This window comes from Engraulis encrasicolus, chromosome 8 (genome assembly GCF_034702125.1).
Source record: "Engraulis encrasicolus isolate BLACKSEA-1 chromosome 8, IST_EnEncr_1.0, whole genome shotgun sequence".
Taxonomy (NCBI): domain Eukaryota; kingdom Metazoa; phylum Chordata; class Actinopteri; order Clupeiformes; family Engraulidae; genus Engraulis; species Engraulis encrasicolus.
Window position 1 is genome coordinate 53,496,732 of NC_085864.1, and position 25,549 is coordinate 53,522,280.

At 42.4% G+C, this 25,549-nt stretch overlaps 2 protein-coding genes across 2 annotated transcripts; both read left to right on the top strand.

Annotated features, from left to right (window-relative positions):
• Window positions 1-1,814: 1,814 nt before the first annotated feature.
• On the top strand, window positions 1,815-9,985 carry LOC134453976 (putative gustatory receptor clone PTE03). The gene is made up of 2 exons (XM_063204720.1): window positions 1,815-1,890; window positions 9,129-9,985. The coding sequence occupies exons 1-2, from the start codon at window positions 1,815-1,817 to the stop codon at window positions 9,983-9,985; spliced, it is 933 nt and encodes a 310-aa protein (XP_063060790.1).
• A 4,724-nt stretch (window positions 9,986-14,709) lies between these two features.
• On the top strand, window positions 14,710-15,615 carry LOC134453977 (putative gustatory receptor clone PTE03). The gene has a single exon (XM_063204721.1). It carries the CDS (start codon window positions 14,710-14,712, stop codon window positions 15,613-15,615), a length of 906 nt encoding a protein of 301 aa, XP_063060791.1.
• Window positions 15,616-25,549: the final 9,934 nt, after the last annotated feature.

Consider the following 25,549-nt stretch of genomic DNA (forward strand, 5'->3'; position numbering starts at 1 on the left):
TCACAATATTATTATATTATATTACATTATATTATTATGTGCATAGGTCTAAAATCATGTATAATATAGTTCAGTAGGCTTATTCATGTAATTAAATAGACCCCATAAACAAATGCACAACGTAATCTTTTATATTTTCAGTAAAATAACAAATAAACGTTCACTTGTAGTATATGCTTTGGTTTCGACAGCTCCACCTTGTGAGTCGTGACGCTAAAGCCATCCAGATAGAATGAACTTGTTGCGCTGTACATCTCTCTTCCAGTACGTCATCTCTGTCGTCTTTAATTTGGTGCAATGAATATATCCATGCCGTCAACGTAATGCACAGTAATGGTTAAAATGTGTATTTGCTGTAGGTCTATCTAAATGTTTGGACAACAGGCTAAGAGGGATGCATCTCTTGGGCGTTTTACCCCAGTCTACACTTAAGTTTTAAGGAGCCCTACCATTTATATACACGTGTCAATATTTCAGCGAAGCAACAGTATACATTTTTAAGTATCTCGACGTTTCAATTCTTCAGTTTACTTCAGGTGTAACGGGGGTCTGTGGAGAGTTTAGGCTGCGCTAATATGGCCGACCTGTGCGGACGTGCTTGAAATACGCGATGACGTATCTAGTCTTCCTATATGATATCTGTGGGAGCGCCACTCCCCTCCCTGCAGGACATTTACACCACACGCCTCACCCGGAAAGCACTGATGATCATCAAAGACACAAGCCACCCTGCACACAAACTGTTCAGCCTCCTGCCCTCTGGAAAGAGGTACAGGCGCCTCCGTTCCCGTACCACCAGGCTGGCGAGCAGCACAATGCACCAAGCGATCAAGATGCTGAACACTCAACCCACTCTCCCTCCACTGTCAGCCTCTAGCCAGCAAGGCCACTGACAACCCTCCCCCCCATCCCCCACCACCATATCTGCGACTGAACATTCTACCTGCACTACTATACTTGTGACTGAACTTTCAACCTGCACTAACTCAAAACATGCACACACACACACACACACACACACACACACACACACACACACACACACACACACACACACACACACACACACACACACACACACACACACACACACACACACAAGCACACTGCACTTTCTGCACTAAACCCAAACACACACACACTGACACACACACACACACACACACACAGACACACGAACACACACACAGACGCACACCGCACCTTCTACCTGCACTAAACACATACACACACATACACACACACACACACACACACACACACTGCTGCTGGTGTACTTGACAGACCTTTTTAATATTTATTTTTCTTCAAAATGCTACTATTACCATGTCAGAACGCTATAAAGGACTTTTTTAGGAAAAGCACAAAAGCACAACAATACCTCTTAATGTATGTCCTCTACAAGTCTTCTGTTGTCCAGTCTTGCACTTTAAATGTTTGTATGAGCACTGTCTATGTCCATACTGTCTTAAGTCCATGTATAAGTACTGTCTATGTCTATACTGTCTATGTCCTTACCTAGATTAGTCTATGTCTGTATGGGAAAGCAAGAAATGTAATTTCAAATTCTTTGTATGACCAGTGCATGTAAAGAAATTGACAATAAAACCTACTTGACTTGACTTGACTTGACTTAAAGAGAGAATTGGCATAATCATTAGTCAGCCAGTACAACTGTTATAACAGACATTCTCATGTACAGATGTGATGAAATAACAGGCTGTAACACATACGAGAGATGTGAGGATTCGCCTACAGTGGTCATCGACTGTTCTGGGTCATAGGTTTTATCAAGGGGATCAGGTGGTGCTGCAATGCTCTCCTCCTCCTCCTCCTCCAACCTAGGTCTTTTGTTTGGCCTTGGCCCACTCTTGATGGGTGTTGTGGACGGTGTTGAGGTTGAAGGGCCCAATGAGGGGGTTGAAGTTGATGGGCCCAATGATGGTGCATCTGTATTTGTCTGGACGCTTTTCTTTGTGTCGCTGAAATGGCACTGGGTCTCTACATCAAAACAATGAGTTACAGACAAGTGAGAGTAGAGTAGAGAAGAAGAAAGAAACATGTATTAATCCCAAGGGAAATAACCATAAAGTAAATGCTTACATACTTTTAGTCTCTCTCTCTCTCTCTCTCTCTCTCTCTCTCTCTCTCTCTCTCTCTCTCTCTCTCTCTCTATCTCTCTCTCTATCTCTCTCTCTCTCTCTCTCACACACACACACACAGATGAATGAAGAGTGGTTCAGCTGCTTGAAGACATTTTTGGCCTACAGTACATTCTGTTGCACAAAACTGTACAATGACAAAACACCCAGCCAAATAAGGCACACACAATGCAATCTCCGGAATATAGGCTATTCGTAATACATTTCCATTCGCACACAGCATGCATCATAACACAACAACAACTATGTTTCTGGCACAATACTAACCTTTGCTCCTATAATGACGTATGCGTAGTGTTCCCTCCGAAAGCTGTGTACAACGCGTCGGTCTTCTAGGGGGGGGTGGAGGTGGTTCTGTTTGGGTGCTAGCATGGTACGATGGGCGAGACACCGATGCCTGTGCTGTAGAGCTACCCTGTAAGACAAAAATACACGCGTGATCAAACGACACATAAAGCAATACATAAACAGAATTACACCGAAGTGAGCAACGGTATTCTCCATGAGGTCACTTCAAACACAAGTTTCACGGCGAGAAGAACATTTGATCGATAAAACAAATTGGCATTGGCAAATGATAAACGGTAAAGCTGTCTAGGTTCTCGTTCATCTTGAATGTGTGGCTGAACCATCGGCTTGCATTGAGAAGACGGATGCATTGATCGCAATATACTCTCAATGATCGCAACGTTTTGAGTAAAGAGCAAACCCGACCAGACACAGCCTCGTATGACATACCCTATCTATCCATATAATGGGGTGAATTTTCCCTCGAAAGTCCGATAGGCGATATCATTGACTGTGTTTTGCGAGAGCTGAGCAAAGGCAGTACTAGCAATGCCCTACTACGTATGAAAACAGACAATGTCTTCTCATGAAATCTTGTTTGAAAAGACATAGTTTAGTTCAGTATAGTGGTACTAGGGCAAACGCTGGGTTGTCTAGTATCATTGCCTTTGACTAAGTTGCACAAACAAATTGATCATATTGTTGTATGACTTTGCTTAGTTCACGTCTGGGTCAGCTGTTAGCAGAAGCACAGACGATGTGACCACAATGCATGCTACAGAAAGTTAGGTCTTTATATCAAGAAAACGTTAGATAGCATTTCACTGACGGCTTGTGAAGTTGTGGTTGACCTTACAGATGGTGATGATCCTGGCTTAATCACCAGCTTCGATGCATACCCACTGTTGTATGCACCCAGATTGGCGAAGTCACTATCTTGGAAATGTTTAGCACACACAACCAATGACTTGGGGTACGATGTTGGTATTGATCCAAAGATAAACTCCAACCATTTCTTCTTCAGGTCTTCATCCTTGGGCAAGTGGTACATGGAAGTGGTTTTACCCCCACACATAAAACATGAGCGTGCTTGTTCTGCCATGATTTCAATTCCAAAATCGCCTCCGTCGCGCAGTCGTTAGCCTCTGGTAGCGATTAGCTAATTTCAGTTGGCTCAAGTTCTTTGCTAGGGGGCGGGGGTGGATGAGTGTGTGGGCGGAGATGGGCGACGGTTTTTTTTATTTTCACATACCATACATGGCTATGGGCGAGGTTTACTACCGAGTGACGTACTAAAGTTTGGCCATTTCACAAGCACTCATTTGTCCGTCTCTCAAAGTGGGCTGGCCCGTCAGTGACCAGTGCAGGGCACGCAGATCGAATTACACTTTGGCATGGCGCATACTCATACGGCTTGCGGTGACCTACCACATTTTAAAATGAGTGACAAAAAGAGGTTTCCCGCGAAAGTTGCTCTTTAAGGGCCGCTGTCCACATTTGTGGAGCTAAAGTGCCTCGAGGTGAACCGCGCTGTCATCTGCTCCTAAACCACTTACAAAATGTAAGGCCTGTGTTAAGAGTGGCATTCTTTAACCCTCTAGCTACCAGAATTTTTTTTGAATAGGCCGGAATCCTACCAGGAATTCTAAGGAAAAATTGACATTTTGGTCATATTCTAAATAATGTCAAATAACTTGAAAAGAAATGAAAAGTGTCAATTACAAGTTACTTTCATATTAAAGTAGAGAAAACAAACTTTCAAATGGTATATCATTTATGGATAATTAATTGTTCAGTATTCCCATAGAGTGCCTTTGATGTGGATTAAATGATAAAAATGTGATAAAATCCGATATTATCTAGGCCTATCTATCTATATATCTATATATTTAGGCCTATCTATCTATCTATCCTTCCGTCCATCCATCCATCCATCCATCCAGGGTCAAAGTTGAACAATGATCATGTGACGACAACAAATGTCGTTCACCCAAAAGTCCTGTTTTCAAGCGGTTTCAAGCGGTATAACTGTAATGGACTACACTAGCTAATAATGTTTGATCTAAACCATGGCAAAGACGTGTAAGGATAACCGTAGAAGTGTCCGCGATAGCAGACAGGACATGAATGGAGCTCTAGGAAGTTTCCCCTCCCAATTTGGCACAGGTAAGACGCGCCAGGCATCACCGACTTTGACCGGAATTGAAGTGCTACAAACACCACGTTGGTAGGCTATTATTGGAAGTTAGCATTCAACTCAACTTCTTCGCGCACATTTTTATGAAGGACAACGTGGAGTAGTCACAGTCCTTGACTGCTTTGCCAAAGCTGACACGCAAAATGAGTAGCCAATTGTTCCATGCTGCGCTTCCTTCACGATGCGCTGTTACGCAGAGCTGTCGCTGTAAGTTGTTCCAGGAAACTAAGATAGTTGGATACCAACATATGGTTTGACTCTGAAAACACACCGAAGACAGTTTACATTTTTAATATGTAGCGTGTAGACATCGGCTGGACAGTTGTGTTTGCTATTTAGGACCATGGCAGAACTTATCACAGTTGAACACCATCTCATAAGCCTAATAAAACAACATGATCTAAAAATAGCCTAAATAGTCATACACATGTGCTGTTGACCATGAAAATAGATCGAAGAGGGTTGGAAGTTTTCATATTTAGTGTATATTGGTTGTAGAAACAGAATGGTTGTGTTTGTAGCCATCCAATCTCGGAAGGCAGTCATTTGAATTGACGGCAGATTGCCAAATCGCATAACGCGGCGCATCTCGTGATAAAATCTAAAATACTGAAAAATAATATAATATAAACATATAGTTTTTATACTGAAAGTATATCGAGGAGGGTCTGTAATATTGAGCTAAAGTGTTTGAAAGCTGGAAAACTGCATGATGACGGCCGTTCAGCTGTATTTTCATATGAAAATATTCCGACCGGCCGCGGCCGTTCTGGTACAGATCGAGCCGGACGTTCACGGCCGTTATGGGAGCTAAAGGGTTAAAGGGACACATGCTGTCCATTCACTAATGTTACCTTTTTCATGAATACTTACCACCAGTATCCAATTCTAAGTATTCATTATGACGGGAAAAATTGCACTTTTCATACATGAAAAGGGGGATCTTCTCCATGGTCCGCCATTTTGAATTTCCCAAAATAGCCATTTTTAGCTGCAAAAATGACTGTTTGGACCATAGTGGAAAATATTTGTTTATTACTTAGTAAACTTTCAAGTAAAGATCAAATTTGGCAATAGGCAGCCCAGTTTCAATGAGCAGCAAAGTTGCAGTACCTTTTTTGACCATTTCCTGCACAGTGTCCCTTTAAATGGTAAAAAAAAGGTCAATGCTGCTCATTGAAACTGGGCTGCCTATTGCCAAATTTGATCTTTCCAACGCCGGTGGTGTGATTGCACGGATAGGCTACTTGAAGAGGGAAGAGGGTGTAATGACTCAGCGACGGTTTGTTTTCTTTTCTCTCTTTTCTTTTTTTTAATGAGGTTTCAGGAATGAATGAGGGTGTTGGTGAAACAGCCACACAAATTACGATTTATCACAGTTCAATTATACTGGCCTATCAAACCCTTCACTGCACCTTCACTAGGTCCTCTGAACATTTAATTTGTATTGGAAATGTAATTTCTAACACTTCCTTACAAAACAATATTTCATGTGAAACTGTACAATGTTACAAGTATGCTGTGGGCCAGATAAGACAACCTGAAGGACCGTAAATGGCCCTTTAGATATAGATTCATCCTGTAGTGCAGTGTTTCTCAACCTTTTTTTATTTATATATTTTACATTTTCAAGGCACCCCAAAGCAACAAGCTGTGACATGGCATCGCATCCAATACCACAAAAGCTTAGAAAAGTAACACATTTGGAGACGTCACACAACCTACATTCAAAGTTGCAGCTGACTGGGGCGACCTATATTTACTTTATTGTGTGTAAATGGCAGATGAAAGATTCCACAGACTAGCATTAACTTACAAATTTAGACAAATATGTATTGTATTACATAATTTTATTTATCAGCCACGTTTCCCCGGCACCCCTGTTGAGAAACACTGCTGTAGTGTTTGGCAGACGATAATCTAGTGGAATGAAATTGATAGACTTGTCTTGTAGGACTCGGAGGCAGGGCCGGATTAATGCACAAGCTGGATATGGCTGGAGCCTAGGGGCCCCCACCAAGAGGAGAAATGTAATGAGATGTAGTATTGATAACTTAAGGGCTCTGCATACTTCACGTGCGCACTTTGGCGCATTTGGCGCGAGAACCATTAAAATGTGGCAGACCATTCATAGTCAAAAGCGCCATTAACAGGCTTTCGCTTGCATTTTCGGAAGTGTGCCCTCTGCTGTTCATGAGAGAAACGGCAGTATCTTTCGCAACTCGCAGCGTGAGTTCTACAGATGTATAAAAATAGAAAGCCAAACACGGCTGCTGTAGGGCTACTGAACGTCTGACTTATGACTTACCACATTGAAACATAGATTTTTGTTGTAGCCTACATTGCCAGATCATTCCAAGACCATGTGAGAGCATTGTTCTGGCTGCAGAATTTATAAATAGATCGCCAAACACAACGTGCTTCTGAACAAAGTAAACAATTGTTTCACTGAACAACATTTAAGGGAGAAGATAAAATAACTCTCAAGGACATTGTATTATGGTCAAAATGATGCAGGGTCCATTCTGTGGTAGCCTGCAGTAGCTGTAGCCTCTCTTTGCAACTCCTGCTTTGTCTGCCTACCTGCATGGTCGCTGGTGGCGCACGCCAAGTTACAAAAAATGTGGGGTGCACGACCTCGCCAGCTTGCGGAGGGGTGTGTGACGTCATTTTGAGCGCGCGTCATCGTCGCGAGTGAGGTATGAATGAGGTAAGCGCCAGTAACGCTCTGTATGAATCCGCCTTAAGTCTGTCATGTCATAGCCTGTTCCTGATCATACCATAATACTACCATTTCTTTTCGTATTTATGGTCTGGCATTTGTTTGCTCTGAAGCGATTGTAGGAAGCAGGAAGTTAGCACTCAGTTATGGTTTGAAATTATTGGACACCTCTCACCCAATCGCTGGCAGTTACTCAACAACAACATAGCGCAGACCAATGGCTCTGGCGCAGATGTGTACGTCATTGTCACGAGCGTCCTCCCCCTTTCGTCCCCACGTGGGGGGTGTATTCGATTATTGGCTGTTTTCTGGGGGGGCGTTGCAATCAAAATTCTACTTCTCCAGGCACTCCACAGAGAAGCACGGCCGCCAGACTACAGTGGTGGAGCCAATCCTTTGGCGGAAGTACGTAGGATGGCTCACGGGGCTAGTCATGTCAGGTAGAGTTTTAAATCGTATTAATACTCCTCTTGGGTCGCAATTATGACACAGTCTGTAATTTATTTCATTATGAAATTTGCCCTCCAAGGGGGGCCTACTGCAGCCTGTAGCCGAGGGGCCCCGGGCCTTCTCAATGCAGCCCTGGTAGGAGGCCACTAATATGCTAATCCGAGAAATGCTGTGAATGTCTCCAGTGTAATCACATAGTTCAGTGTTTCTCAACAGGGGTACCGGGGCACGCTGGAGTGCCGCGGAAACGTGGCTGATAAATAAATGATGTAATATAATACATATTGGTCTAAATTGATAAGTTAATGTTAGTCAGTGGAATCTTTCATCTGCCATTTACACACAATTAAGTAAAACTCGGATGCCATGCCATGTTACGGCTTGTTGGTTTGGGGTGCCTTGAAATTTTTCATGAATTGAAAGGGTGCCTCGCCTAAAGAAAAAGGTTGAGAAACACTGACATAGTTTACACTGCCAAGGGCTTTGACAACAGTATTTATAGCTGAACTGAAGGTGTGATTCTTCAGATTGGCTTTCATTCATCTGAAACCGGCAGAGAGAATACAGGTAGAATCTGACCGTCTCTGGGTACCAGACTACAACATTGTGCTACCCAGATCTTTAGGCTACTTTTTGATTATTTATTAATTCAATCATATCTGGATTGTTTTTATGTATTCAATTCTGACGATGTGTTGTATTACTGTTAGTGAAACTACTGTGTACTAACAATAGTCCTGTTGTTTATGTCAACATCAGTAGGTATAGACCAGTTATTAGGCCTACGGTGTGTGCTGGTTGTCTAAATCCTGTTGTTTATGTCAACATCAGTTATTAGGCCTGCGGTGTGTGCTGGTTATCTAAATGTAAGACAGTGCTGCTGAGACAGTGAGTGAAAAAGAAATGTCTATATTTTACTTTCAGAAAAGAACATAAAGGTCTGCAACACTATAACTGTGATGAAGGACGGTTAGTCCGAAACGTCGTGCCATTAAATATTTGGGAGCATTGTGGACCTTTATTTTCTTTTCAGTTATCTTATGTTTGGTCCAGCACCTGTGCCACTGATGTGCACGCATTCTTTGACTTTTTGTATATTTTACTTTCACCCATGTTCATCCATGGCCATTATCTGAGAGTATTTCCCACAACCCTGCCTGGCCTTGCGTTTTCCCTTTTTCTATTTTGTTAGAAATCTGAAAGCCTTCAATAGGATAGTGAATGGAAAATAGAACAGCACCACAGTACTTTTATTTTACTATGTTTAAGGGTCACGAAAAAGGAAGAGAATTTTATTTTCTGCTCACAGTAATTACATACATTGTCATTGTACTTCTCAATGTAAATATCATACTGATTGTATTGAAGGACAAGTCTCTTCACGAGCAACCCATGTATCTTTTTCTGTGTTGCCTGTTATTCAACTCTCTGTACGGCAGCTCTGCACTGTTTCCGAGACTTTCTGCTGATCTTCTATCCAGAACTCATGCAATATCGCGCCCTGCGTGCTTCACACAATTGTTCCTTATTTACACCTATGCAGTTTCTGAATTTGCTTTACTTGCTGTTATGGCGTATGATAGATATGTGGCCATATGTGACCCTCTGCACTATCACAGTATCATGACACAGAGAAAGACGTTTCTGCTTGTTTTATGTGCCTTTTCCTGGTCAATATTCTTCATATCACTTCCATTCTATTTGTCCATAAGGTTACCGCTGTGTGGTAATCAAATAACAAGATTGTATTGTGCAAATTGGTCTGTGGTGAGGCTTTCCTGTGTGTCTACTGTAGCAAACAATATCTGTGGGTTTTTTGTTACTGTGACGACCATATTTGTGCCTGCAAGTTTCATATTGTTCACATACATCAGGATTCTCATTGTCTGTAGAAAAAGCACAGCAGAGTTTCGAGGCAAAGCATTGCAAACATGTCTACCGCACATTGTCAGTTTTGTTACCTATTCCATAGCAGTCTTTTCTGATATTGCACTTAGTCGATATGAACCTGGTCAAATTATAAATGCTGTAGCTTTAATAATTTCTCTTGAATTCATTTTGATTCCACCATTACTGAATCCTCTGATATATGGCCTAAACTTACCTGATATCCGAAGGAGAATTCTAAGAATTAAAATTTCATTAAAAGTTGATTTAACTCAATAGGAATGTGTTCACCAGCAAATTACCAGAATGCATATTAAACCTACTGTATAAAGTATGTTTTATGTTTCAAACTATGTTTTATATAAACTGTGTTTTATGTTAAAAAATACTTACAAATACTTATTCACAGTAATCTTTATAATATTGCAAATGTGTATAAAAGCCCATTATGCTTTACTTTTTACATTAAATTGGGAAATTTGTTTGCGTCCCAGAATATTGTGTCGACCACGTTACCCACTGAAATCCCCTCCACAATGGTTTGATCCGAGGTCATATGACCAACATCATAAGATATCATATCTTCTTTTGAGGGAAAGGTGAATGCTTTTTGATAAGTTTTGAGTTTGCCTCCTGTCCGTCAACTGTTTAATCAACATATTCATAACAACCTGGTTTAGAAATACAGATTACCTGATTACAGACATACAGATAACGCTTATAAAATATAAATTGATTAAGGTCTTGTGGTCGAAGTTCTAAGATCTGCAGTTAGCACAAAAATCTATAAAAAGGCAGAAATAACCTGTTTTAACGTCAACTGTGTTACTCATCAGCTAAGACAGTTGTTATGACATAGTGGTTATATGACACAGTTGTTATGACAGAGTATGTTTTGTGAATTAAAAAATCTTGTTAAGGGACTTAAAGTGAGGGTTCGGAGTAGATTCACCCTAATGCCATTTGAACCGTGACATTCATACAGTAGTCCACCCGAAGTGATTTGTAACTTGGGCGAACATTAGCCGAATTATCGAGTTATTCCAAATAGCTTGGTACAAGCAGTAATGGACCCTGGCGGTATCTCCAAACTTACCACACTTAAATCACATGCCATGACACCAAACTTCTACAGTAGTACAAATATGGTCTGTACTCAAAAAAGGATGCATTTGGAAATTTGTATATAGTCCAGGAGTTCATCATTATCATCAATGTTTCAACCTTGCGCGATAAGAGCACTGGTGGCTCCATTCGAGAGCTTTGATTGAATTTACTCACTTTCTTCTCAGTCTCACCTTTCTCTCTTTGTATCTCTCACTCTCAAAAACATATATACACAGAAATTCACAGGTATGATGAGGGGAACATATATTTGGGGGGAAAAAAAACAAAAAAAAGGTTTATTTGGTAGTATGCTGAAAAATCATTGAAAAGAATTGAAGTCTTGTATGGGCATATATTGTGAACTAGAAGAAACATGAAGAGAGGAGAAACAAACAAAAAAAAAGGATGGTGATGATGACGAGGATGATGAAATGTCATATTGAAATGAACTGTAGGCCTTGTGAACAATCCAAACAATAAACAAAGTAACAAAAAAACATATACACAGAAATTCACAAGCATGATGAGGGGAACATGAGGGTGAATATGAGCCATGATTTTTTCATTTTGAAATTATTTTTCTATACGGCCCGGTCAAAATGACACGAACACCCTGCAACGGTTAAGCACTTTCAAACAAATGTCTTTTCAAACGCACACTTGTAGCCCCTTATTGCAGATGGGGTCGCCGCCGGGCCTATTCACTATTACTGTAGCCTCTTAGTGTAGATGGGGTCGCCGGCGGGCCTATTCACTATTACTGTAGCCTCTTACTGCAGATGGGGTCGCTGGCGGGCCTATTCACTTTTACTGTAGCCTCTTACTGCAGATGGGGTCGCCGGTGGGCCTATTCACTATTAGCTGAAAATACTCAACTACATCGTAACAACATTGCTATGAGTACCGAGAGCCTTAAGTAACAGTTTAATACCTAGCCATTACAGTTTTGGTGACACTAAGTTTATAACATAGGCTCTGCGCTAAGGAGTTAAAGAGCAACTCCCAACGTTATTTTATGCACAAATACACATATTGCACATTTTTTTAGGCGAGGCACCCTTTCAATTGCTGAACATTTTCAAGGCACCCCAAAGCAACAAGCTGTGACATGGCATCGCATCCAATACCACAAAAGCTTAGAAAAGTAACACATTTGGAGACGTCACACAACCTACATTCAAAGTTGCAGCTGACTGGGGCGACCTATATTTACTTTATTGTGTGTAAATGGCAGATGAAAGATTCCACAGACTAGCATTAACTTACAAATTTAGACAAATATGTATTGTATTACATAATTTTATTTATCAGCCACGTTTCCCCAGCACCCCTGTTGAGAAACACTGCTGTAGTGTTTGGCAGACGATAATCTAGTGGAATGAAATTGATAGACTTGTCTTGTAGGACTCGGAGGCAGGGCCGGATTAATGCACAAGCTGGATATGGCTGGAGCCTAGGGGCCCCCACCAAGAGGAGAAATGTAATGAGATGTAGTATTGATAACTTAAGGGCTCTGCATACTTCACGTGCGCACTTTGGCGCATTTGGCGCGAGAACCATTAAAATGTGGCAGACCATTCATAGTCAAAAGCGCCATTAACAGGCTTTCGCTTGCATTTTTGGAAGTGCCCTCTGCTGTTCATGAGAGAAACGGCAGTATCTTTCGCAACTCGCAGCGTGAGTTCTACAGATGTATAAAAATAGAAAGCCAAACACGGCTGCTGTAGGGCTACTGAACGTCTGACTTATGACTTACCACATTGAAACATAGATTTTTGTTGTAGCCTACATTGCCAGATCATTCCAAGACCATGTGAGAGCATTGTTCTGGCTGCAGAATTTATAAATAGATCGCCAAACACAACGTGCTTCTGAACAAAGTAAACAATTGTTTCACTGAACAACATTTAAGGGAGAAGATAAAATAACTCTCAGTGACATTTATTAAAATGATGCAGGGTCCATTCTGTAGTAGCCTGCAGTAGCTGTAGCCTCTCTTCGCAACTCCTGCTTTGTCTGCCTACCTGCATGGTCGCTGGTGGCGCACACCAAGTTACAAAAAATGTGGGGTGCACGACCTCGTGCCGCGCCAGCTTGCGGAGGGGCGTGTGACGTCATTTTGAGCGCGCACCATCGTCGCGACTGAGGTATGAAGGAGGTTAGTGCCAGTAACGCTAAGTATGAATCCGCCTTTACTCTGTCATGTCATAGCCTGGTCCTGACCATACCATAATACTACCATTTCATTTCGTATTTATGGTCTGGCATTTGTTTGCTCTGAAGCGATTGTAGGAAGCAGGAAGTTAGCACTCAGTTATGGTTTGAAATTATTGGACACCTCTCACCCAATCGCTGGCAGTTACTCAACAACAACATAGCGCAGACCAATGGCTCTGGCGCAGATGTGTACGTCATTGTCACGAGCGTCCTCCCCCTTTCGTCCCCACGTGGGGGGCGTATTCGATCAAAATTGGCTGTTTTCTGGGGGGGCGTTGCGATCAAAATTCTACTGCTCCAGGCACTCCACAGAGAAGCACGGCCAGACTACAGTAGTGGAGCCAATCCTTTGGCGGAAGTACGTAGGATGGCTCGCGAGGCTAGTCATGTCAGGTAGAGTTTTAAATCTCATTTGTACTCCTCTTGGGTCGGAATTATGACACAGTCTGTAATTTATTTCATTATGAAATTTGCCCTCCAAGGGGGGCCTACTGCAGCCTGTAGCCAATGGGCCCCTAGGCCTTCTTAATACAGCCCTGGTAGGAGGCCACTAAACCGAGAAATGCTGTGAATGTCTCCAGTGTTTTTCAACAGGGGTGCCGGGGCACGCTGGGGTGCAGCAGGCCCCCCTCAGGGTTCCCGTGGAAAAGTGGCTGATAAATAAATTATGTAATATAATACATATTTGTCTAAATTGATGAGTTAATGTTAGTCAGTGGAATCTTTCATCTGCCATTTACGCACAATAAAGTAAAACTTTTTTGGTATCAGATGCCATGCCATGTTACGGCTTGTTGGTTTGGGGTGCCTTGAAATTTTTCATGAATTGAAAGGGTGCCTCGCCTAAAAAAAAAGGTTGAGAAACACTGACATAGTTTACACTGCCAAGGGCTTAGACAACAGTATTTATTAGTGGTGTGGATCGGCACTGCCCTCACGATCCGATTCAATCACAATTCGGGAGGTAGTAGATCCGATTCGATTCGATTCTATTAGATTCAATCCGATCCGATTCAATTCTACAATGCATTGCATGTCTACTGAACGCAAAGCAAATGTTTAATCAGCCATGATAAGGCAATACAAGTAGTCAGATACTGAGCAACAATTTATTGGCTGTTTTCTGTATCAGTCTGTATCAGTCTTGCAATGTGTTGAGGTGCTTTTATTTAATTTAACATTCATTTGCTCCCGAAATATCCATGGAAGTAATTGAAACTTTAAAAAAATTGCCGGATCGATTCTGGAACTTGCTGGATTGATTCTGGATCGTCCATGCCCCGCATCGATTCGGATCGCCGAATCGATCATTGTTGACACCACAAGTATTTATAGCTGAACTGAAGGTGTGATTCTTCAGATTGGCTTTCATTCATCTGAAGGCCTGAGATACCGGCAGAGAGAATACAGGCAGAATCTGATCATCTCTGGGTACCAGACTACAACATTTGGCTACCCAAATTTTTAGGCTACTTTTTGATTATTTATTAATTCAATAATATCTGGATTGTTTTTATGTATTCTGTTAGTGATACTACTGTGTACTAACAACATCAGTAGGTATAGACCAGCTATTGAAGTGTTTACTTGTTGTCCTATTACACATTGTTTACCCGTTTAGACAACCAGCAAACACTATAATGGAAAATAGAACTGTACCACGGCACTTTTATTTTACAATGTTCAAGGGTCATGAAAAAGGAAGAGAATTTTATTTTCTGCTCACAGTAATTACATACATTGTCATTGTACTTCTCAATGTAAATATCATACTGATTGTATTGAAGGACAAGTCTCTTCACGAGCAACCCATGTATCTTTTTCTGTGTTGCCTGCTATTCAACTCTCTGTACGGCAGCTCTGCACTGTTTCCGAGACTTTCTGCTGACCTTCTGTCCAAAACTCACGCAATATCGCGCACAGGGTGTTTCACCCAGATATTTGTTATTTACAGCTACGCCGCTTCTGAATTTGCTTTACTCACTATTATGGCGTATGATAGATATGTGGCCATATGTCAACCACTGCACTATCACAGTATAATGACAAAGAGAAAAACGTTTTTGCTTATTTTATGTGCTTTTACCTGGTCAGTCCTCTTCGTATCAGTTCCATTCTCTTTGTCTGTAAGGTTACCGCTGTGTGGTGATCAAATAACAAGATTGTTTTGTGCAAATTGGTCTGTAGTAAGGCTTTCCTGTGTGTCTACTGTAGTGAACAATATCTGTGGGTTTTTCTCTACTGCAACAACCATATTACTGCCTGCAGGCTTCATATTGTTCACGTACATCAGGATTCTCATTGTCTGTAGAAAAAGCACAGCAGAGTTTAGAGGTAAAGCCCTGCAAACATGTCTACCGCACATTGTCAGTTTTGTCACCTATTCCATAGCAATCTTCTCTGATATTGCACTTACTCGGTATGAACCTGGTGAAATTATAAATGCTGTAACTTTGATCATTTCTCTTGAATTCATTTTGATTCCACCATTGCTGAATCCTCTGATATATGGCCTAAACTTGCCTGATATACGAAGGAGAATTCTAAGACTAAAAAGTTCATTCAAAGTTGATTTAGATCAATAGGAATGTGTTCACCCCGGACAAATGACCAGAATGCATATTAAACCTATTGCATAAACTATGTTTTATGTTTCATATGTATCATAATGTGGGCCTACGTAATTGTACGTAAATAGTTGTGGCTGTAATTAGGTTTACCTAGATTTATGTGGTAACACTGGATGATAATGTCTGCATTAATAACACTTGTAAATAATGAACAAATGATGAACAAAATATTAACAAATGTTTGTAAATTACTTGGAAATGTATGTTAATATGTTATATTCTTCAAATATTTACAAATTGTTTTTAAATGAATAAATATAGTCTGTTGAAAGGTTTATAAAATCTTGAACATATTATTTGTTGATATTTCATAAAGCATGAATAAAATGTAGTTAATAATAAAGCAGTTTTGTTCATCATTACTTAATTATTTGCTAAGTCTGTATAAGCAGACATTATTATAAAGTGTTACCATTCATGTTTATCCACTCATCAATATAGTGTACTTATAAAAACTCTTTTTTTTTCTTACTCTGCATCACATGTATTAAATTCATTTACAACCCTTGCATACACTGTTGTCACAGTGTGCAGCATCTGAGAACACATATTTTGAACAGTATCAATCCTACAGTACCACAGTATTATGTTTTATATACAGTGCATCAACCTCACTTTTATTATGTTTTATATACAGTGCATCAACCTCACTTTTATTTTCAAATAAACTCCAGGGTAGAAGCCTGAGGTTTGCTGGTTTGACAGACTTCTTTATTTTACCAATGCATTCCAGCAGACAGTTGTGTACTTTATTGTAAAATGTGACAACCTATCTGACATTTGAGCATTTTAAAGTGATACTGTCCCATTTTTGGAAATAAGCTTATTTTACACCTCCCCTTGAGTTAAATAGTAGGGTTTTACCGTTCTCCTGTACTTTCAACCGTTCTCTGGGTATGGCAGTGCAAATTTTACCTCCATGCTAGCAGTTAACATTGAGTCCTATGAGACCAGCTCGCGGCTAACTGGTCTCATAGGACTCAATGCTAACTGTTAGCTTGGAGGTAAAATTTACACTGCCATAACTAGAAAACGGTTGAACAGTACAGGAGAACGGTAAAACCCTATGATTTAACTCAAGGGAAGGTGTAAAATAAGCTTATTTCCAAAAATGGGACAGTATCACTTTAAAGCCACCGTAGGGCCTGGAGAGAAATCTTTTAAATGCCTGCTGTCCACATCGTGGCACAAAACCCACTAATAGGGTTTTCAGGTCGACCAGAATGGAGCGGGTGCCGGTGCCCGCACCAGTTACCTTCGGCACTAAAGTGCTTATCTGCAAACCACCTGTGTTCATTCATACCGGGCTCTGAACTTGTTCCACACAAGACTGTGTTACCCGGATGAACCTGCTGACGGCCACGCTGTCATCACGGTTCACAAAGAAACAAGCATTTTGACGTTCGCATTGCGAACCAACTTTCAGGTTCGCGAACGCTAAGATCTGTGGCGTGAACACAAAGTCCAGTTCGCGATTTGGTGCGGGAACAGGCCCCGGCACGGTTCTCCGTCTGCCTGAATGCACCCTATATGTAATCACACAAGATAGGTGCAATATGGAAGGGTGCGATTACCTAACATTTTCAAGTTGATTAATGACCTTAAACTAAGCTCAAGAGGCCTTGTGTACTTCTTTTGATAGTGTACTTCAACTGGAAATATCAATCTCCATAACAGCATCATAATATGAGCACCACCACATAAGTTTAAATCCACAGAAACAATAATTTAATATTTCAAAACATTAACCACTAAACTGTCACACACATCATTTTATACATTTTTGGCTTCTTTTACGCCAGGGGTTGCAGTCATATCCCAGTTTGTGCTACACTAACACCCGTGCTCTTGTTTGAAAGCTACGAGTCTGGAGTTTGTCACTAAATAGTCAAAAGAGCACTCTTATGTATTGTTACAAATCTACTTGGAATAAAACACAACATTTCTTGAAAAAAAGGAGAAAATGAATGTTAATCCAAATAAATGTCACTCTGAAAGCAGTTCTCCTGATGGAACAGGAAAAAAAACTTGCCTTAAGTCTTATTCAAAGTCCAGGACAAAGGATCCACTGAAAACACGTAAAAACAGGAAAAATGTGGATGTCTTGCATCCTACCGAGACCAGTCACATCACAAGGCCGATCTATATCACACATTTTCGGGCTGACGGTCCGCGGATACCTGGTCCTGGCTCTGGTGGTCATCACAGCTGGAGCTATTGTGCTTTTCACCGAGGTGTTGTGGCTGTTCAAGCCCAGGCAATGTGCTTTTCGCTGGGGCACCCTGTGGACACAGGTGGGGATTATTAGGTATGGAACGTTTTTTTTCTTTTTTGATCAGAAATGACTACAGCCCGGAGCCCCGCAGAACCCCCCCGGAACCCCCCGCCCCCCTCATGGAGGTCAATGTACTCACCTTATTCCCTGTTTGCCTGGCCTTTTATATGCCAGGACTTGTAGCAGTTTCTCGTGGGTACCATGCACAGGGCAACGTCGCATGTGGTGCATAGAAGTGGTGTCTTCTGTTTACAATTCACACACTGTCGCCGTCCTTCTGTGCCATCTTCCCCGAAGTGTGCGGGCATATGCAAGGCATCAGGTTCTCCGTTGTGGTACCCAAGTGGTGGAACAGTCTCCCAGAGGCAGCAAGACTGAGCACATCTCTTGCAGCTTTCAAGAAACAACTAAAGACATTCCTCTTTCGAGAGAATCTACTAGACTAATGCTTGAACTGGCCTTGCCCCAGGGCAGACTCCTGACATGATGTTTAGTTTAGTTTAGTTTGTGAGTGTGTGTTTGTGTGTGTGTGTACTCGTTATTTACTCTTTATATTAAAAAAAAAAAAAAAAAAAAACTAACCCCTCTTTTCAACTGCACTTGTTGTTCTGTATATCTCCTGTGCACTTTGTATTTGCTTGTGATGTTGGCTTGATTATGTCCTCTTTTGAAAGTCGCTTTGGTTATAAAGCGTCTGCCAAATGCAATGTAATGTAATGTAATAATGTAATGTAATCAGGTGGTGGTGGTACTCATGGAGGAGAGGGGACAATTTCACCATGTCCAACACGCCGGAGCTCCAGAACCAGCTTCTTATGGAAGGCCTTCTGACACAAGGGCTCCCCCCCCCTGTTTTCCATCTTGTCTTTGTGGAGGATGAACGCGTTCACTATGGCAATGTCAATTAAGTGGTAAAAGAAAGATCTGTACCACCTCCTCGTCTTGTGCAGAATGGAATAGTAACTGATCATAGAGTCACTCCAATCAACGACTTCCATGTTAAAATTCTAGTCTTGTACTGCAGGAGGGACCTGCAATTGTTCCACATTTCATATGCCATCTGTCTTCACCCTCCACTGTATTGTGCTGCCTTCTCTGTGGGCTTGATGAATGCTGGAACACATCTGAACCGGACAAGTGTCTTTCCATTGTACGGACAGCAGACTTCCCTCCCGTATCCAACGTATCGTACCCCTTGGGTGGCGATTGTTAATGGCCTCGGATATGTCTTTTGGGAACCCGATCCTGTGTTGGTGAATGGTACCGCATGCCCATATCTTGTTATCATCCAGCAGTTGCTGGAACAGCATAGGGCTTGTATAAAAATTGTCCACAAAGAGCTTGTACCCAGTCCCCAAAACTGGGGAGGACACCAACTCCATGACTTCATCAAAGCTCAGCCCTTTTCCAGATCCTGCTTTGTTTTTCCCCTCATGAACACTGAAGTCCCGGGTGTACCCAGATTGTGAGTCTGCTAGCACAAACAATTTGTACCCCCATTTCGATGGCTTATCTTTGCAGTATTGCTGGATTCCTATCCTGGCACGGGAGGCGACAATTCGTTCATCAATGGCAATGTTCTGGCTTGGCTGGAAGTTGGAAATGCAGTTTTGCCGGATATCAGTGTACAGGGGTTTAATCTTCTGAAGGCGGTCAAACTCAGGGGTGCCTCTCCAAGCTGCATTGAGCTCGTCCTCATCAGGGTCAGACATATGGATATTGGTGGAGATTCATCTGAATTTACAGCCAGACATGGTTGACCCAGCCCGAGGAAAGCTATATAATTCTGCCCTTCGCCAGTAGTCTGTAAGAGCTGGTGCGTGAACAAGACCTATGTAAATTATCAGAGATAGATAGCTGAACATGTCTGCCATGGTCAGTTCTTCCCATAGATGTGCATGCCTCCGTCTCCCAAATTTGTTTGTGTTACTGAGGACCTTTTGTAAAACTGCATCGGAGATGAATAGGCGAAAGAGATGGAATAATTTCCCCCAGTAATAACTTGCGGACCAGGCGTACGAGTTGGTCTAAACACTGGTTGTTGTGGAAGTATATCTTGTACCTCTGCGTCCTGTCATCCACGTCCTGTCATCTAGGTCCATCTTCAGTTTGGGGCAAGTCTCTCCCCCTTCCTCCTGGCCCTCCAGGCAGGCGGCCTACTCCTCGTCCTCTGCCTCTGCCTCTGCCTCTGCCCTTGCTTCCTCTACCCCTGCCACGTTCAGAAGGCCTACCCCGCGGCCGGCCTATTCCTCTCCCCCCAATCTTCTTCGCTGGGGGTATGTATTCATCTCTGTAATAGAAAACAATGCAGCGCAGAGACTTTCAGAACATGTTACCCTGACCGAACAGCTCTTGGCCCTGTCTGACTCATTAATACACTCAGTAATACACAGAAGCGCTGTCCATGGTACTTACCCAGAGTCTTCGTCCAGGGATGAATTCAATAGCATTGTGTCTGTGTCCTCCATGTTGTCAGGCTCCCATTCAACGTATGTTTCGTCCCCATCAGTGGATACTGTTGGTTCAGCGCTCGACTCAGCCATGTTGCATATTCTTTTCCGAGGATTTTGTGACATTATGCAGGAACTAGTCGACTTGTTCTGCGGAAAAACACCAAAAAATGCTTCAATAACAAGCTGCACCTGTGAAGTACAGAACTGCATGCTGATTGGATGTTGCACCAACCCGCCCCTGGCTGTCTGATTGTTAATTGGAACCCACCCGCAGGGTTCATTGATTGTTAATTGAAACCCGCGGGCGGGTGTAATCACTCGCCCTCAGCTGGCAGCGGCAACTGGGTGTTAAGGGCCGTACACACACGTCGCTGCTAGTTACTCGCACAGCGAATTAACTCAATAGAATGTCAATGTGTTCCAGCGAGACTAGCAGACAAGTAGGCGAATACTGTACAAGCGATGCGATGTGGGCGGATCCCGAGTTGAAAATATTTTATCTTCGAGCGAGGCGAGTAAGCGAGTAACCAATTGGAAGGCAGAGTTCGGTACTTCTCGCCTGTTCATTGGCAGTTAACTCATTGGCTGCCTTAGCCGTCGAATGACGTCATTTACGAAAAGTGACGCCCCCTGCCTTCGACGTCGCTTGCCGATAATTGCGTTTTTTTACAGCCACGCCTTGAGGACGGTCTAACCTATGTTGTGTATTAATTTCACGCCTCTAGTCATGTTCTAACTGTTCCTGTAGGTGGCAGAAGTGTCCTTAGGAACAGTCAGGGCAGGGCATTAGCTCACATCAAGAGGAAATGTCAAGACAAAAACATCCCTTTTTACTATTATAATCTCAAAAGTTGCAAAAGTAGCAAAATCATTTTTGAAAGTATGCACCTGTGACAGTAGTCTACTTTCTCGCCCTCTGATTTTAACACAAGTATTCTACTGATTTTAGTAGAGCCTGACAAAAAAAAAAAAACTTCCTCTCATGACCAAAATACACCCCCCTGTTGCCATCTAGCTAGTAGGCATTGTAACTAGCTTGCCCAAAATATACCATGTTCAACCAGAGATGATCTGTGTGGCAACTGTTTCATTTTGGATAATGTGATCAGCCTACACAACATCAGGATGATGCGTACAAAAGATCATCTAACAGGAAAATGCACGGGACTAGTGGTCACCTCAGTTGGGAATGTTTGGCTATTGTTTGCTACGCTAGCTAGCTAGCACGAAATCGCTAACAATTTACAACTAAGCCTAAATAAAGGAGCCTTGGTAAGTCAACTATTTTTACTCATTCTACAGTTGCAGTTATGGATCTGTATAGTATGATCAGCTTACTGTATCATCAAAAAGACAGGGGGGTTGCAGATTCTTGGAACAGAGTAGGCTAGCCTTTGTGTCTGGTCAGACACATTCAGCTCACATGAGAAAGCATTGCACTTAGCCTCAGACCAGCTAGCCTTCCCCACTCCAATCGGCTTGTGAAATGTTGGATATGTGATCAGTACTTTATCAAAAGAAAATTCATTGAACAATATATGACAAGATAGCAGAAACATGATGACAGTAATCATCAATCTGCAAATTGTCCGCTCTGCCAAAGAAGCAGCAGTAAGCTAAGTTGTGCTGCTTGCCTGCCTGTCTCCCAGTTCACACGGTACAGGAGGAAACAAATCAGCTGTGATTATTTGATCCCCAACGAGAGGACTACATGCTAAACAGAGGGACTATGAGACAGTATTTCTGAGTTTAGTATTTCACATGAGTTACATGCACCTGCTGTCATGATCCATTGTGCGCGCCAGCAACAAACCAAAACACTATTGTTTTCAAGCCCATCCCGTTATATTTCAGTACAGTATTAGGTTGAAAAGACCATACAAACGATCTTTTGTTCTGGCTACAGATGACAGGAGACTCTGTAATAGCATCTGATAGGTTTGGAGTTGTTAGGACGGTGTCATTATGAGCAAAAACACTTGCAATTATAGGTCAACTTCAAATGGCGTTTTCTCAGCTTTTTGGCTAGAAAGCAGCATTTTGGCGAATTCCACTTATTTTCAACAGATGATTATGAAAGAACGGAAAGGGGTAGAGAGACACCGTTTTTTTCTGATGACAGATGAGCGTCTAATCTGTGTTTTGATAGGTATGGTGTTGACATAGACACAGAACTCAATTTTCTGTGAGCCTCCAAAAAACACCCAAAATGCTGAAAAATCTCTGGCACTCTGGGTTACCCTTTTATGAAAATGGCTGGCAGCCAATGAGTTAAAGCCGCGGGAACTTTCAGTGAACGTTCCATGAAACAGAGGCGAGTAGACGAGCAAGCGAGAAGCTAGCAAATAGCAGCGATGTGTGTGTACGGCCCTTTACACATGCAGCTGCAAACCCCGGCTGCATGGGCCTGGTACTGTCGGGGTGTCTACTGATGCTTAGTGCCCATGGAATGTGGTATCTGGGCTGGCTGGGTGGTATCAGCACAGCCCTGTGCAGTGGTAGTGGGGCCTGGCAGAGTGGGGTGTCTAATGTGCCCTGATTACCCATAGCAAGTGTCTCTCTCTCATGGTGGTGTGGTCATGGTGCCGGAGAAAGCTCATGGATTTGTAACCGCTGGCCGGGCTTTATCCTGCCGGCGGCTGGTGAATCACAGGGCAGTCATGGGTGAGCGGTTAGGGCGTCAGACTTGCATCCCAGAGGTTGCCGGTTCGACTCCCGACCCGCCAGGTTGGTGGGGGGAGTAATCAACCAGTGCTCTCCCCCATCCTCCTCCATGACTGAGGTATCCTGAGCATGGTACCGTCCCACCGCACTGCTCCCCATGGGGCGCCACTGAGGGCTGCCCCCTTGCACGGGTGAGGCATAAATGCAATTTCGTTGTGTGCAGTGTGCAGTGTTCACTTGTGTGCTGTGGAGTGCTGTGTCACAATGACAATAGGAGTTGGGAGTTTCCCAATGGGCTTTCACTTTCACTTTGAATGTTAACTGGTTAAAGTAAATAATTGCAAAAATAAGAGCGGTAGGAGAAATATATCTCATTTGTGTATTGTGCATTGTATTTACTGTAGGCCTAAATGAAGCCTGCCAACAAGCGAAATGCCCTGGGATTACACATCACACCTTTGATTTTTCTTTTGGGCTATAATAAGTCTAATAAGTTATTACTATGTAGGGGTGTAAATCACAGCATCCATGACGATACGATTCAATATCAATATCTTGTTATTCAAGGCGATGCGATGCGATTCAATTTGATTATTTTTGATACTTAAAGGTGGGACTCACTAGTTTGACGCCCTCTCGTGACTTCACATGGTAATCAAACATTTCAAACAAGCGATTTAAGGTTAGGGTTAGGTTTAGGGTTAAGGTTAGGGTTAGGGTTAGGGTTAAGGTTAGGGTTAGGGTTAGGTTTAGGGTTAAGGTTAGGGTTAGGATTAGGTTTAGGGTCGTATGACGTAAGCGGTAAGTCACGAAAGGGCGTCGAACTAGTGGCCCATGATACGATACAATACGATTCGACCAGTGTTCACGCTAGAATTCTTACTGGCCGGACAAGTGGCCGGCTGTATTGCAGAATACCGGACATTTGAAATATCTAACGGACCTTTCCACATATAGCCAAACACACACTCCCTAATGGGTCAAAGTGTAGTAAATTGGTCTTTTCTGCCAGCAAAACTTAAATTTCACTAACATTTGGCCAGTTGTCTGGTGTTAATTTAGAGCCCTGCTTGTGCGCACGGGCCGGGGAGTAAACGCGCGCTTTCTTTCACACACTCGAGAGCTCGAACTGAAAGAGAGAAAAAACAGCCAGCCAACGTGCTGTGCGCAGATCCCTAAATTATCAACTCAAACAGTGTGTTTTATCAGCAAACCCGAAGAGCATTTCCCTTCTCAAATTGGGTAACGAGGTGATGCCTGTAATAGTAGGCCTACAGTAATGGTATCGACGCTACTGAAATTTGAACTATATTGCGTTGTGTTCCTGCGCTCTCGAAAGTAATGGAATTGACACGTTCCGTACGATGCTCTATGGGCTACACGTTTTGGCCGGTGATGAAAACAGCTATAAAGCCCTGCATGCACTTTCACTGGGACTTCTCACGAGCCCATCGTTCTCTGGAATGTTTAACTTCACCCTCTGTAGCCTACTTGGAGATCCACCACCATTTTTCAGCAGAGGTAAAAGTGAAAGTGATTCGATGCGGCGATGCTGCGCATGCCATTGAGTCCCCAACCGTTAGGCTTGACTTCGCAACTGGGCATGAAACGGTTTTGCAAATGCAATGCCCTTTGTTGTGTTCACTGATATATTGGTAAAAAATAGCCTACAAAAAAACAGAATCGTTCCTCGACAGCACAGCAGCCAGTGTGAGTCAAGGGATTATAAGCATAACGTGATTGAGGACAACGACGGTGGGGACGAGAGCGCAAGCAATATTGCGTGCTGTTTATGACAAGTTCAGTTACATAGGCTATTCACAAATATTTTCAGCTTTGTTCAGTTTCATATTAGGCCTACTGGTGTTTTGTAACTTTAAGTAGGCCTATTTAAAATGGGCTAATATTATTTACTGACTAATTGCTGTCATTTTTGTCGGACATGTTGTCCGGGAACATTTTATTTTGCCGGTCATTCATTCATGCAAACGGCCAATGTCCGGCCACAGCCGGCTAACGTGAACCCTGGATTCGACTACTTATTTTTCCACTTCTATTATGTTATGGAGCTAGGTGCTTGAGCAGGGGCCTGTCATTTGATTATCTTTGATACGATGCGATTCGATTCAATCGTCAGACTATATCGCAATACATCCATACATTTCGATTATTATTTGCACCCTATTACTATCCTATGAAAAGAATGAGTTTCGCATTACTTTGCTTTTTGTCCAACAAACATATTTTCTTTCTGCCCGGATGGAAGAACAGAACAAAGGTAAGGTTTACAACTCAAGGAGTGTAAAATGGAATAATATCTTAAGTCAACGGGAGTTTGTCAGCTATCAGGTGGTAGAAAGGTATCGGCTTAAAGGGACACTGTGTGAGATTTTTAGTTGTTTATTTCCAGAATTTAAATGCTTCCCATTCACTAATGTTACCTTTTTCATGAATACTTAACACCACCATCAAATTCTAAGTATTTACTATTCTGGAA